The sequence below is a fragment of the Natator depressus genome, chromosome 6, assembly GCF_965152275.1.
Source record: "Natator depressus isolate rNatDep1 chromosome 6, rNatDep2.hap1, whole genome shotgun sequence".
Taxonomy (NCBI): Eukaryota; Metazoa; Chordata; order Testudines; family Cheloniidae; genus Natator; species Natator depressus.
In genome coordinates this window covers 1,130,561-1,145,198 of record NC_134239.1, presented here as the reverse complement: position 1 = coordinate 1,145,198, position 14,638 = coordinate 1,130,561, and the positions used below count along the sequence as shown (strand labels likewise).

Here is a 14,638-nt window from a genome sequence, read left to right as displayed (position 1 = left end):
TCGAGACTGACCTACTTTCAGCTGCCTGACCCCTGCCTCTGCCCATTGCTCCTCCTCCTGTCTTTGTCTGCTTCCTGGGCAAAAGGTTTTCACCTGGTCACATCCCCCTCCTAGGCTCCAGTTAGGAAGGGGACAGCCATAGCATAGGTGCAGCCAGCGGGAACAGCCGCCGCAAAAGTCACACTCCCTTATTACCACACTCTAGACATTGGTGTAATACCGAGGGAAACTGAGGCACACACAGTATTCATGCAAAACAGTAAGACTCACATAGGCTCACATACAACATAACAAGGTGAATAAAACCCCACTTCATCACATCTCCCCCCTTCGAGACCGAACTGAGTGGGGTCACTTTAGCCAGTGACCTGGGGAGGTTCGGGACCCCCTCTCCGGGACAAAGCATCAGCTATAACATTGGCACTCCCCTTAACATGGGCCACCTCCATCTCATGCTACTGGAGGGACAGACTCCACCTCAGGGGCTTGGTATTGGCCCTTTTCAGCTGGTGCAGCCACGGCAGGGCAAGTGGTCAGTGTACACAGTGAAGTGCCTCCAGAATAGATCTGGGTATGGCCTCCTAAGAGCCCAGCCCAGGCATAGCCTGGGGCAGCAGCTTCCTGCTCAGGTACAGGATGGAGTGTTTCTCCTCCTTTCCATTAGTGTACGTTGACACCGCACCCAGCCCTGTGTCTGGCGCGTCAATGAACACCATCGAGGGCTTGTCAAAGTTTGGGTTTCCCAGCACCGGGCCCTTGACCAGAGCCTCCTTCAGCGTGCAGAGACCCCTCTGGCACTGCCCAGTCCAGACCAGCTTGTCTGGCTCACCCTTCTTACATAGCTCCGTGATGGGAGCTGACATGAAGTTAAAGTGGGGCACAAACCTCTGGCAGTGCCTTGCCATCCTGATAAAGGCCTGGACCTGTTTCTTAGTCTTAGGGGAGCAGGCCAGACTCTGATCGTCCCTACCTTGGCTGGCTCTGGCTTTAGACAGCCACTCCCCACCTTGTGGCCCAGGTATGACACCTCGGCCATCCCCACCTGGCACTTGACAGCTTTTACAGTCGGCCCTGCATCCTGGAGGTGACCCGGCCCCCTCTTTCCTGGGACACGTGGTCCTCCCAGTTCTGGCTAACAAACCAAATATCATCAATGTATGCTACGGTAAAGTTCTCCATCCCATTCAGTAACTGATCCACCTGGCGCTGGTAGGTGACTGGCACCTCCTTGAGGCCGAAAGGTAGAACCAGGAATTGGACATATATAGATTCACTGACAAACACCTTTGTTAAGATTGTCCAGGGATAGCTCATGCCCTTCCAGAACTGAGTTCATCAAAACTCAAACTTGTGCAAGCCAGAAAATATGGAGTTCAGGTAAATGCCCAGCGCAACCTTAACTCTGCCCCGCCCACCCCCCGGAGCTTGCAATAGCCACTGGGAGTTATCCACATGCCCCACAGTTGTGTTCACTGCTATAGGTGGCGCTGTACTGAATGGGGGAGGGAGCAGATGGAGCTGCTTGGCAGAGCTGTGATTGGGATATGAGACCTTGGGGGCCCTGCCTCTCTGAGGAGATCTGAGCCCCCCCCATGCGATCAAAAGAAAGAGGTGCATGCAGACCTTGGGAGATCCGGTACCCCTCGTTTCAGAGCGGCGTTGTGCAGGCTGGGGCACTAGCAGGGCACAGGGGGTGTCTTGCCATGGGGACTGTCAGCAGCGAGGTGAGTGATGAGCGAGGTCTGTGGGTTTAATGAAGGGGGAGTGAAAGCATCGTCGTGCATACAGGGGAAGGGGCTATAAAAGGGATTTTGTACAATGAGCAGCTGCGGTGTCCTTTCTGCGGAAAGGCTCCGTGTCTGAGTGTAGGGCGGCCGTAGGGAGCTCCTGCTCCGTACAGGTCAAAGGCAGGGTGTGAGTGTGGGCATTTGGGGCATATTGGGGCATCGCTCAAAGAGGGCAGAGTTAAGGTTGTGTTGGGCATTTACCATAACACCGTATTCCCTGAGGTTCCAAAGCTCGAGTGTTGCTGAGCTCGACGTTCCAGAAGGGCACAAGCTACCCCCGGGCAACCTTTACTCTGTGTTCACGACGGTTTTTGTCAGTGAATTTCCTAATTTTTTTGAACAGAAAGAAAATGTTGTTGCCAGGAGCTAGTGCTCAAGGAGGCAGCTGCAGGTCTCATGTCGCTGAGAAGTTCAGACGCTCCTGTGAATAACACCTAGCTCTTACACAGCGCTTTTCACCAGTAGCTCTCAAGGAGGAAAACATCATTATCCCCAGTGTACAGATGGGGAAACTGAGATGTGAGGTGACTTGGCTAAAGTCATCCACAGGCCCAGGGCAGAGCCAGGAATAGAGGCCAGTTTTCTGAGTCCCAGTCCACTGCTCTCTCCACTAGGCCAGATGGTCGCTATGTGATTCTTAACTGTCCCCCCTACCTCCTGCACACTGTTCTCATGGGATAATGGCCATGCGTTGCAATGTTTGCAGTGTAGATGCGAACAGGGCTGATGAGGGAAACCTCATCCATGATCTAGTTCCCAAAAGCTTGACGGTTTTATTACGTCGGTGCTACGGTGCCGTGAAGCATGTGAGAGAAGACTGCTGTGTCTCTCTCCTCCCCCACCACCCCAACATCTAGGCCCCCCTAATATTTCCAGCTCCCCTTCCCATTCAGCCATCAGCATTTAACACTCCAGGGCTCAGCAAATCACAGGCAGAATCTGTGAACTTGAAGCCAGGTTGTTTTTGGCTGGATCTCGGGAACCCGTTGGTCAAATGGCCCCACGTCTGGATCCCCGACCGCAGCCCGTGCCACCATGGGGCCCACCCAGTGCCCAGGCAGTCTGAGCAGGGGCATGGAGTTTAGGCACTGTGAACAATCGAGCTTTAATTAGAGCTGGACTGGCCACGAACGACAGCAGAAGGTTCGGCTATAACAGGCACCAACCCTGATGTCTCAGAGCAGTTTGCAATCGTCAATGGGTTTATCCTCATGATGCCTCGGGGAGGCTGGGCAGGGCTAGAGTCCCCACTGTACACATGGGGAAACTGAGGCAGAGACGGTCCACATGAAATGATCAAGGTCACACAGAGAGTCTGTGGCAGAGCCAGGAACTGAACCTAGGAGTCCTCTGAGTCCCACAGCGACCCACTGCCCCATCCAGCTTACCTGCCCCTACATCTGTTCCTGAGCTCGGAGCATTTCTCCCCATGGTTTGTTCATGTGCAGCGACGGGGGCTACAGTCTGTGTCAGGGTGTGTGTGTGTCTGTGCAGCACCTGGCGCGACGGGGGCCCCAATCTCAGGGTCCTTGAGTCGATGCCCCGGCGGGCTGTGGCGCTGGGGTAGATGGTTACTGTACAGAGACAATCACCACAGTATCCCCCTGAGAGACCCCCCAATATCTCCCCAACCTCCCCCCTCAGAGACCCCCTGACATCCCCCCTCAGAAACCCCCAATTTCTCCCCAATCTCCCCCCTCAGAGACCCCCTGACATCCCCTCTCAGAGACCCCCAATTTCTCCCCAACCTCCCCCCTCAGAGACCCCAATATCCCCCAACCTCCCTCCTCAGAGACCCCCAGACATCCCCCATCAGAGACCCCCAATATCCCCCAACCTCCCCCTCAGAAACCCCCAACCTCCCCCCTCAGAGACCCCAATATCCCCCTAACCTTCCCCCTCAGAGACCCCCTATATCTCCCCTCAGAGACCCTCTATATCCCCCAACCTCCCTCCTCAGAGACCCCCAACCTTCCCCCTCAGAGACCCCCAATATCCCCCAACCTCCCCCTCAGAGACCCCTAACCTCCCTCCTCAGAGACCCCAATATCTCCCCAACCTCCCCTCTCAGAGACCCCCAGACATCCCCCATTAGAGACCCCCAATATCCCCCAACCTCCCTCCTCAGAGACCCCCTATAACTCCCCTCAGAGACCCCCAATATCCCCCAACCTCCCTCCTCAGAGACTCCCAACCTTCCACCTCAGAGACCCCCAATATCCCCCAACCTTCCCCTCAGAGACCCCTAACCTCCCTCCTCAGAGACCCCAATATCTCCCCAACCTCCCCTCTCAGAGACCCCAATATCCCCCTAACCTTCCCCCTCAGAGACCCCCTATAACTCCCCTCAGAGACCCCCAATATCCCCCCAACCTTCCACCTCAGAGACCCCCAATATCCACCAACCTTCCCCTCAGAGACCCCTAACCTCCCTCCTCAGAGACCCCCAATATCTCCCCAACCTCCCCTCTCAGAGACCCCGAGACATCCCCCATTAGAGACCCCCAATATTCCCCCAACCTCCCTCCTCAGAGACCCCAATATCCCCCTAACCTTCCCCCTCAGAGACCCCCCTATATCTCCCCTCAGAGACCCCCAATATCCCCCAACCTCCCCCTCAGAGACCCCCAATATCTCCCCAACCTCCCCTCTCAGAAACCCCCAGACATCCCCCATTAGAGATCCCCAATATCCCCCAACCTCCCTCCTCAGAGACCCCAATATCCCCCCAACCTCCCCTCTCAGAAACCCCCTGACATCCCCCATCAGAGACCCCCAATTTCTCCCCAAGATCCCCCTCAGAGACCCCCAACCTCCCTCATCAGAGACCCCAATATCCCTCAACCTCCCCCTCAGAGACCCCCAGCCTCCCTCCTCAGAGACCCCAATATCCCCCCAGTATCTCCCCTCAGAGACCCCCGATATCTCCCCAACCTCCCCCCTCAGAGACCCCTCAGAGACCCCCAGCGTGCCACCAACATGATTTCCTCAGAGCCCACCCCGACATCCCCCTCGGGCCCCTCCCCCCGGTGACCGTTGCGGCCGTTACTCTCCCTCCCCCGCCCTGTGCTGGAGCCGCCTCCTCCCCGCCCTTCACAGCTGCGCTGCAGTGGGGGAGGGGAGTCATGGCGCCAACGGTCGCTGGGGGGAGGGGGATGTCAGGGGTCTCTGAGGGGGGAGGTTGGGGAGATATTGGGGGTCTCTGAAGGGGATTTGGGGGAGATGGGAGATATTGGGGATCTCTGAGGGAGATGGGGATATATTGGGGTCTCTGAAGGGGATGTTGGGGGTCTCTGGAGAAGATATTGGGGGGATACTGGGGGTCTATGAGGGGGATGTTGCGGGGTCCCCGTGAGGATATTGGGGTGTCTGAGTTGGATGTCGGGAGGTGAACAGGGAGGAGGTTGTGTGGTCCTTGAGGAGGGATATTGGGGGGGGGTCTTGGGGATGAAACTGGAAGGTCTCTCAGGGATATTTGGACATGTCTCTGAGGGGGGAAATTGGTGGGTTTCTGTGTGGGTTATTGGGGGGCTATTGGGGCATTTCTGAGGGGGCATTGGGATTCTTGGGGGATACCGGGGGGAGGGTCCCTGTGGGTATATTGGGGGATATTTGGGGTCTCTGAGGGAGATATTGTGTATTTCTGAGGAGGCATGGAGTTCTCTGAGGTTTAGTAGGGGTCTCTGAGGAGAAACTGGTGGGTGTCTCTGAGGGGAATATTGGAGGATCCCTGAGAGAGGGTCTGTCATAAATATAAAGGGAAGGGTAAACACCTTTAAAATCCCTCCTGGCCAGAGGAAAAACCCTCTCACCTGTAAAGGGTTAAGAAGCTAGGATAACCTCGCTGGCACCTGACCAAAATGACCCATGAGGAGACAAGATGCTTTCAAAGCTGGAGGGGGGAGAAACAAAGAGTCTCTCTGTCTGTGGGAGGCTTTTGCCGGGGACAGAACAGGAATGGAGTCTGAGAACTGAGTCAGTAATCTAGCTAGAGACGCGTTAGATTCTGTTTTGTTTAAATGGCTGATAAAATAAGCTGTGCTGAATGGAATGGAGATTCCTGTGTTTGTGTCTTTTTGTCACTTAAGGTTTTGCCTAGAGGGACTCTCTGTGTTTTGAATCTGATTACCCTGTAAAGTATTTACCAGCCTGATTTTACAGAGGTGATTCTTTTACTTTTTCTTCTATTAAAATTCTTTGTTCTTAAGATCCAAGGGTTTGGGTCTGTGTTCATCTATGCAAATTGGTGAGGATTTTTATCAAGCCTTCCCCAGGAAAGGGGGTGTAAGGTTTGGGGAAGATTTGTGGGGGGAAGACGTTTCCAAGAGGGCTCTTTCCTGGTTATATATCTGTTAGACGCTTGTTGGTGGCAGCAATAAAGTCCAGGGGCAAAAGGTAAAATAGTTTGTACCTTGGGGAAGTTTTAACCTAAGCTGGTAAAAATAAGCTTAGGGGTTTTTCATGCAGGTCCCCACATCTGTACCCTAGAGTTCAGAGTGGGGAAGGAACCTTGACATGGTCTGTGGAGGGGATATTGCTGGGTCTCCAGTCTAGGGCTTGTCTAGGAGTACAGGGTTTGGGGTTTTTTTTGACGTCTGTGCAACATGCCCAAACAACTGCATTCTTCTTTTTCCAATCATTATCTCTACAGCTTGTTTGTTGGACAGTCCTTCGTAACACATCAGGGTTGGTTACTTTGTCCCCACGGCGGACACCAGGTATTCTCAGCCAGCATCTCTGATGGAATGTGTTACGTTTCCTGCCGTGGGCTTCTAGCACTTGCCAAGTTTCAGAAGCATGTAACAATGTCAGTATCACATGGCATTGTATAATTTTTATCTTAGTTCTGATGTGAATCTCTTTATTTATTCAGATAGTCTCAAAAAACGCCGCTTACCTTCCCAGTTCTTGTTTTGACTTCTTTATGGAGTTGGCCATCAGCACTGATTGTGCTTCCAAGATGTACAACTTCGTTAACCATGCCATATTCTTCACCATCAATCAGATACGCAACATTATTGCTGACTCCTCTTTCAACAATCATGACTTTTGTCTTCTTTTGGCTGTTTCTTAATCTTCTTTGACGGCACTCCATTTGACATTGTAGTGGTCTTTTTCATGGCATCGTCATCTGTGTCCAACAGAACAATGTCATCTGCAAAGTTGATCTCTTGAAGTTTTTCTCTACTTCACATAACTACTGTATCTTCCTTTGATGTTGCTTTTTGCATCACGTAATCCATGCAGAAAAGGAAAAGTGGTAAGATACAACCCTGCCACACTCCAGTGATGATCGCAAACCAATCTGTCTCTCCACTTTCTGTCCTTACACAGCATTTTGAACCTTCATACAGCATCTTGGCCTGTGACACTATCTTTCTAGGAAGACCATATTGTTGCAAGATCTGCAATGGAGACCCTATGGATGCAGATGAAAGATTTGATGAAATCTGTGAAGTTCAAGATTCATCTTCTCTGGTAAGCAAGCCCTTTCTCAATCAATTGTCTCAGGGTAAAGATGTGATCTACACATGATGGTTTTGTGTTCATCCAGTACAGTTTTTCATTGATGACTACTTCGGTTCCGTTCAGTAGTACGCTACAGAACACTTCTGTGGTACTGAAAGTAGTGCCATGCTTCTGCTGAGTAGGGACCTAGCTGATGGTCTCAGCTTTAACAAAACTGTTTTTGGGGAGCGGTGGAGGGTTTGAGGAGACAAGTAGGAAAACAAGATCCTAAAAGGCTCAGAAACCCAAAGGTGAATAAAGAGAACCCAATGTTTTCTCCCTCCAAATCTCATGATTTTAAGCCATTTTCATGACTGTTGGATGTTTGTGATTGGCAACACTGGGTATCTCTCCCGGAGCAGGTAAGAGTCTATAAGTAGAGTACCGACATGGGAAACAGAAATAATAGGGAGCTCTTCAATCTAGCAGATAAAGGTATAAAATCCAATGGCTGGAATTTTAAGCTGGACAGGTTTAGACTCGAAAGAAGAATGAATTTGTTTGTAGTGTGGGGACTTAACGGCTGCAACAACCTACCAGGGGCTCAGGTGGATTCTCCTTCACTGGCAAGTTGTAAATCAAGATGGGACGTTTTTCTGAAAAATCTGTGTGATGCTGGCAGACCAGGTGCCAGCTCATGCCAAGGCCCCAAGGTCTCAGCCGAACACTGACAAATACACAGCTGGAAACCAGTCTGGCTCACCTGTGTGTCAGCAGTCTGTTAAGTTTCTAAGAATGTATTTAGGGTTCAGATTTTATGAAATGCTTGTAGGATGCTGCATGCATTAATCTCACTTATACCATCTGTACCCCATGTTCTAAGGTGGCAGGGAGTGTTTGTATTGTAATCCTCTGTAATTGTATAAATCGTCAAACAGGAAAGAAGCATTAATTAATGTACAATGCCAGCTTCCTACAGAAGGTGTTAGGGCCTGCCCACCAAGAAGGCTCATTGAATGCGCCATTGTGAAACCTCAAAGAACAAAGACTTTGTTAATTGCATTCCACCCCACCCAGTGAAGAGAAGACCTGTACATGGACTCATCCCATCAGCCTGAACTCTGGGATGAAGGGAATAAAAATCCCTGACAGGAAGAAACTGTGTCCTTTTGCTGCCTGGTCTCTGAGGGGCCAGGGTCACTAAGCATAAGCAAAAGATTCCCCAGTGCGTGGCAAGGGCTAGCCCTAAGGGATGTATAGAGCTTGCTCATTATAGAAGCTTCTGTCATCGTTTGGAACCTAAGGCTGTAGCTCGTTTGTGTGTGTGTTACCTGCTTTAACCTTGTAAATAACTTCTCATTTCTTTTTCTTAGTAAATCTTTAGATAATTTATTATAGGATTTGTTACAAGCGGGTTGTCTTTGGTATAAGATTTAGGATGCAATTGATCTGGGGTAAGTGATCAGTCTTTTGGGCTCGGGAGGAACCTGAATATTGTTGTGATTTTTGGTGTAAGGGACCATCTATCACAAAGGCAGGCATGTGTAGGTGCAAGATAGATCAGAGTATCCAAAGGGACTGTCTGTCACTCTATCTTAAGGCTGGTATAGTGCCAGAGGAGTTTACACTTGATAACTAGTTGGCAAAATCTAAGTATAGAATTCACAACCAATTTTTGGTTTGTACCCTGCTTCTTAGCAGTCTGCCCTGAGGTTGGTGCTCATGCTCTTGAGCTGCTCCAGACAGCCTGCCAATATGAACTAGGGTTAGGTTCAAACAAGAATGAATTCAGGGCAGTCCACTGGCCTGTGTTATACAGGACTTTTCAGCAGATGATCACAGTGGTCCCTTCGGGTCTTAGAATCTATGAATCTGTGAGTCCGAAAGAAGTGGAATTTGTCTCCTAATGACTCATGTTTTTACTATTGTATTATTGTGGTGGCGTCATTTCCGGTAAGTCAGATGCCGAAGGTCTCTCTGGCAGAAATAACCGGCCAATTCCGCCTGCAAACAACACTCCCTTCCCCCATGCAGCTCAGCTATGAGCAGGAGAGGAGGTGCCTTTACAGGAAATGCAGAGCTGAACCACTAGAGTTTGCCGAGGGACTGAGGAGGGCTCAGCCCTGCCAGGAGCCATCTGTGCCTCGCAGGGATGGCGGGCAAGTACCAGAGTGAGGCAGGAGTGCCAAGGGAAATGGAAGAGGAACAGGCTGAGTTTCCTTCACTTGTCCAGGTGTTACTGAAATGCTTCTTGGGGAACCATGTGTATCCCGAGCAAAAGGAACACCAGAGAAGGAAGCAGGAGTGCCAGCTGGTGCAAGCTCTGGTCAGCAGGATCATGGCTTCAGTGCGTAAGTGCAAGGTGGAGCTCTTCACGGGGGAAGCCATCCTGGTGGGCAGCCAAGCCCAGGACCTCCACGTCCAGACAGAGTCCAGCAGCAGCGACTACGACTTCCTGGTCCCCATCCATTACAACATGAACCTGATCCTTATGGGCAGCCTGTACAGCAAGCTGTACACCCCAAAAGGTCTTCTGCCTGTCTGGGACAGCTTGAAGCCCGAGGTGCCGGTGTACCGCTGGGGGAACAAGGTGGTGGTGGATTATAACAAGCTGATAATGAGAGATCTCTTGGAGAGGAAGACTGTAGAAATGGACCTCACAGAGGAAGACATAAAAACAATAAATAAGCAGCAGGTAAGTGAGATCATAGGGCATTCAAAAAGTCACTCCCGGCTAGCCCAGCTCTAGGATCTTCCCCCCGGCGCCCCCTCAGGTCTGCCAGTGCCCCTCGATCCTGATCTGCAGCCCCTGGCTAGCCCAGCCCGGGGCTTTCTGCCCCCACAGCTCTGCTGGCATCCCTTAGTCTCCACTCACAGCCCCCGTCTCTCAGCCCTGGACTCCCCACCACAGCTCTGCTGGTCCCACTCAATTCCGACCTGCAGCTTCCTCTTGATTTGGATTAAAGCATCTAAAGATGTCTTATTACACCCCTTTTCAGCTACAGATTTGGAAGAATGGCATTGATCCATTTCGTGTAATGAAAACATTGTGGGACTGTGTCCAGGAAGCTCTGACTAAAGGTAAGTTTCTTTGTGAATATTAATTCATTATTACTGCATCAATTAATTAAGGCCACAGGAAGATGATAAACACTGCCATAGAGTGTTTGTTTTGTTTTGCTTTCTTGGTTTTTTTCTATTAACTTTTAATTTTTTAAAATATCTCTATATATAAACAACAAACATAACAAACTATACGTAAACTTCTCGAGAAGCAATGTGCTTGGAGTCGGGCTCTCCAAGGTGGATGTGCACCCAGTGCCCTGGGATCATGGGGGTGTGGGGGTGGGTCGATACAGTGCACTGGAATTGTGTGTGTGGGGGGGTAGATGCTCTCACTGCACTGAAATCTTCAGAGGAGGGGGTAGTGGCTCCCAGCACACCAGAGTCCTAGAGGTGAGCTGGGGTGGGTGGATGCGCCCGGCACAATAGACTCTGGGTCGCCCGGTGTCCGGTTTACCTCCTGCCTCCCCACATCTGCTACATTAAAGAACCAAGAAAAGGAGGACTTGTGGCACCTTAGAGACTAACCAATTTATTTGAGCATGAGCTTTCGTGAGCTGAGCTGTAGCTCACGAAAGCTCATGCTCAAATAAATTGGTTAGTCTCTAAGGTGTCACAAGTACTCCTTTTCTTTTTGCGAATACAGACTAACACGGCTGTTACTCTGAAACCTGTCATTAAAGAACCAGTTAGTACCTGGGATTTTCTCCCCATGAAGATCCTTATACACTGTAATCAAGTCACCTCTTACTCTTTTTTTTTTTTTTGATAAAGTAAAGAGATTGAGCTCTTTCCAGCCTCATCTACACAGAAAAGTTAGGTACATAGCTACGGCACTGAGGGGTCTGAATACTCCGTACCGCGAGTGCCATAACTAGGGCGACCTAAACCCCAGCAGCTCGAGTGAGGAATATTTTTCAGGTTTATCTTTTTGCCACCTGCTGAAAATTCATTCTTTAACTTCCCAAGCAGTTTGCCAAAGAGGTGCGACCTTGGTAAAGGGCATAACCCCACCTTGCACTGGGTAACCGTTGTGCTTTTATATCCATGTCCTGAGGATGTTCTTAATTCCATTTCCACCGGGCTTGTATTGCTGTAGCTCCAGTCAATTCCTTGCCAAGCGCAACAGCCCTTTAACATAGGTAGAACAGCACCCATGCTGGCAGGGGTTGTAAGGATTTTCCTATACTGGAATAAAAATCATCCCCATAAGTGAAGTAGTTAAACAGGGGAACGGTCGAGAGTGGAACAGGGCTAACTGATCGTATTTCCAGTGTGTGTTGATTTCAGCACTTAAGACAACCCCGTAGCTGTAACTGTGAGCTGGCCAAGACTTGATTAATATAGGCACAAAGAAATTCGACTTCTTCCAACCCTGCAGGAATCTCATCATTTTCTTCCAGTTTTACCTTTGTGATCATCCTTCTATATAAGACTCTGAGTGTCATAGATTTTAACTAGCCCTTTTCTTCTCCCATCTCTGTTTTTAGAGAGAAGCCTTACTACCGGAATTAGTAAGTAAAAATTATATACATTAAGGGACTCTGTAAGTGGAGAAATTATAAGCACGAGGGAAATACAGAAGGGAAAACTGTTAAATTGCGTAGGGTAAAATAGTAAATACATTGAAAAGGGGGCTGTGGGTCGGGTTTGAGGAGCACTGACAGAGCTGTGCGGGGTGGGAGAACTCCTGGCTGTGATAGTAGGGGCTGCTGGTTGGGGTTCAGGGCCACAAGCAGAGCTGTGCGTTGGGGAAGCCCACAGCTGTAATAGCGGGGTCTATGGGTCAGGGCATCGGCAGAGCTGGGGGGCATAAAGGGGGAAGCCCAGGGCTGGAGTTTAGGATTAAGGGGCACCAGCAGAGCTGTATGGTGAGAAATTTTTCACTGTTCCTTCATAATCTCTCTCGCATATTGGAGTTCCCAGCGTTAGGGATTAGGGAGTCAGGATTCCTGGTTTCTATTCTCAGTTCTTCCACTATCTCACCGTGTGCCCATGGAGATGAAGTTAGTTACACAATGTCAAAGAGACACAGAAATAGAATCCAGGAATGCTGGCTGCCAGCCCCCACTGCTCTCACCGCTAGACCCTGCTCCCCTCCCAGAGCTGGGAGAGAACCCAGGAGTCCTGGGATCTTGGCCCTCATTCCCTTAACCTTTGCTCTTCCATCATCTCAGATCTGCAAAGCTTTGACCTATGTCAACTGTTTGCTTTTAACTCCCACTCCTCTGTCTTGCCCTCTCCAAGGAAACATTAAACTGGAGAACACTGTGGGTATTACACCAGTTAGTCCAGCTGTGCAGCTCAGTGCAGAGGTGAATGGCCAACCTGTGTCTATAGACCTGGTGCCCACCATCCGGAATAAAGTGGACATGTCCATGGATTGGCCGCAGCAGGATCTCAGGTGGCTTTCCGACTGGTGGGACCGGGAGCAGGGCGCTGAGCAGAGAAAACCCACCTGGAATATCATGGAAATTTACAAAACTGGGACCGATCTGGTGGCCAAGAATTCATACTGGAGGTAAAAATGCAAATCTCATTTGTTCCAGCAGAAGGCAACAGAAATGCACACAGAGCAGGGCTCATCCCCTCCAGCAGGGGGCGCAGGGACACACACACACACACACACACACACACACACACACACACACACACACACACACACACACACACACACACACACACACACACACACACACACACACACACACCCCCCCCAGTGTAGGTTTGGGATGGGGGTCTGTCTGACCCTGTACTCCCATTCAGCCCTGCCCCATTTCCCTCCACCCCACTCCAGGCTGACCTTCTCCCTGGCTGAGACCCAGCTCCTCAAGGACATTGACGCCGATGGTGGGTGCAGGCAGAAGGTGTTGCGGGTGCTGAAGCAAATCAATATGGAAAAGTGGGTACCGCGCTACGGCAAAGTCCTGACCTCCTACCACCTGAAGGTAACTCAAACTGGGGAGCCACGGTAGGAGAGGGTGGAAAATGGGTGATAGGAGCATCCTCGGATATAGGGGAGAAAGATCTAGAAGGCTAGAGCGGGGGCGGGGGGGGGGGCTGGGAGCCAGGATTCCTCAGTTCTCTCCCCAGCTCTGGGAGGGGGGCCAGGAGCCAGGACTCCTGGGTTCTAGCCCTTGTTGTGGGAGGGTAGCAGTCTCTAGTGGTTAGAGCTGCATGTTTCTTTTGCAGATGGTTCTTTTTTGGGCTTCCCACCTCAACCCAGAGACAGAGAACTGGGCCATGGAGCTGGATGCTCTGGGGACCCTGCTGAAGGTGCTGGAGTTCAGCCTGGAGAAGAAACAGCTGCCCAGCTACTTCCTGCCTTCGATTAATTTCTTTGACTGGCACCGGAGTGAGGAAGAGAATTCCCTGAAAAACCGGGTGCTGGAGGTGCTCAGACTGGAGGTGAGGCTGATGAGATGCAGGCTAGAACAGTACCTCCAGCTGAGCTACGACCTGGCCAAGCCCCAAGGCCTGGGACCCTTCATCCAACGGGTGCGGGAGCTTGACGAGTTTAGAAGGAAGCATCAGAAAGACTTTGAAGAGTTCAAAAACCTGAAGATATCTTTTGACACAAGCCTCTTCAGGGAGTTGTGAGCAACCTCTGCTCCCAACGTAGATATTTGGGCTTCTGTCTGAACTGACATACCCCAATGGATCTGCAATTGCTCTGGATTTACACTGCGGGAACGGATACTTTACTTCAAAACCTTGAGATATGGAACAATAAATAGTGTCAGGTTCTTTTCATAGGTCTTCTGGGTTTTGTGAGAATAGGGCTCACATGGGGTGACTCTGGCATGACCCCAGCATAACTGAGATCAGAATCCAGCCCTGATCTCATTGCAATCAGAGGTGACTGCAGATTGACCCTGGCCTTGCCTTCATTGCAGGCAGGTGGTGACTCCAGCTCGGACCCCACTGCAGTCAGTGGATATAAGAAGATCCAATGGCTGGAAGTTGAAGCTGGACAGGTTTAGACTTGAAATAAAGTGCAAATTGTTAACAAGTGATGGTAATTAACTATTGGAACAACTTAGAGAGTCAGATTCTGAGGCCAGAAAGCTTCATTGTGATCATGTATTTTGACCTCCTGTATAACACGGGTCAAAATAATTCCTGGAGCAGATCTTTTAGAAAAACATTCAGTCTTGTTTTTAAAATTCTCAGTGGGGGAGAATGACCCGTGGTAAATTGTTCTGATGGCTAATTAGCCTCACCATTAAAAATCGATGCCTTAGTCCCTGTGTGAATTTGTCTAGCTTCAACTTCCACCCTTTGGCTCATGTCAGACCTTTCTCGGCTACACTGAAGAGCTGATTATTAAATATTTTTTC

General features: G+C 50.3%; 1 protein-coding gene across 1 annotated transcript; it reads left to right on the top strand.

The window, feature by feature from the left end:
- The first annotated feature begins 7,205 nt into the window (after positions 1-7,205).
- LOC141989810 (uncharacterized) lies at positions 7,206-14,471 on the top strand. The gene is made up of 7 exons (XM_074956727.1): positions 7,206-7,265; positions 9,198-9,930; positions 10,235-10,316; positions 11,789-11,812; positions 12,546-12,819; positions 13,096-13,246; positions 13,491-14,471. The coding sequence occupies exons 2-7, from the start codon at positions 9,388-9,390 to the stop codon at positions 13,896-13,898; spliced, it is 1,482 nt and encodes a 493-aa protein (XP_074812828.1). The 5' UTR covers positions 7,206-7,265; positions 9,198-9,387; the 3' UTR covers positions 13,899-14,471.
- Positions 14,472-14,638: the final 167 nt, after the last annotated feature.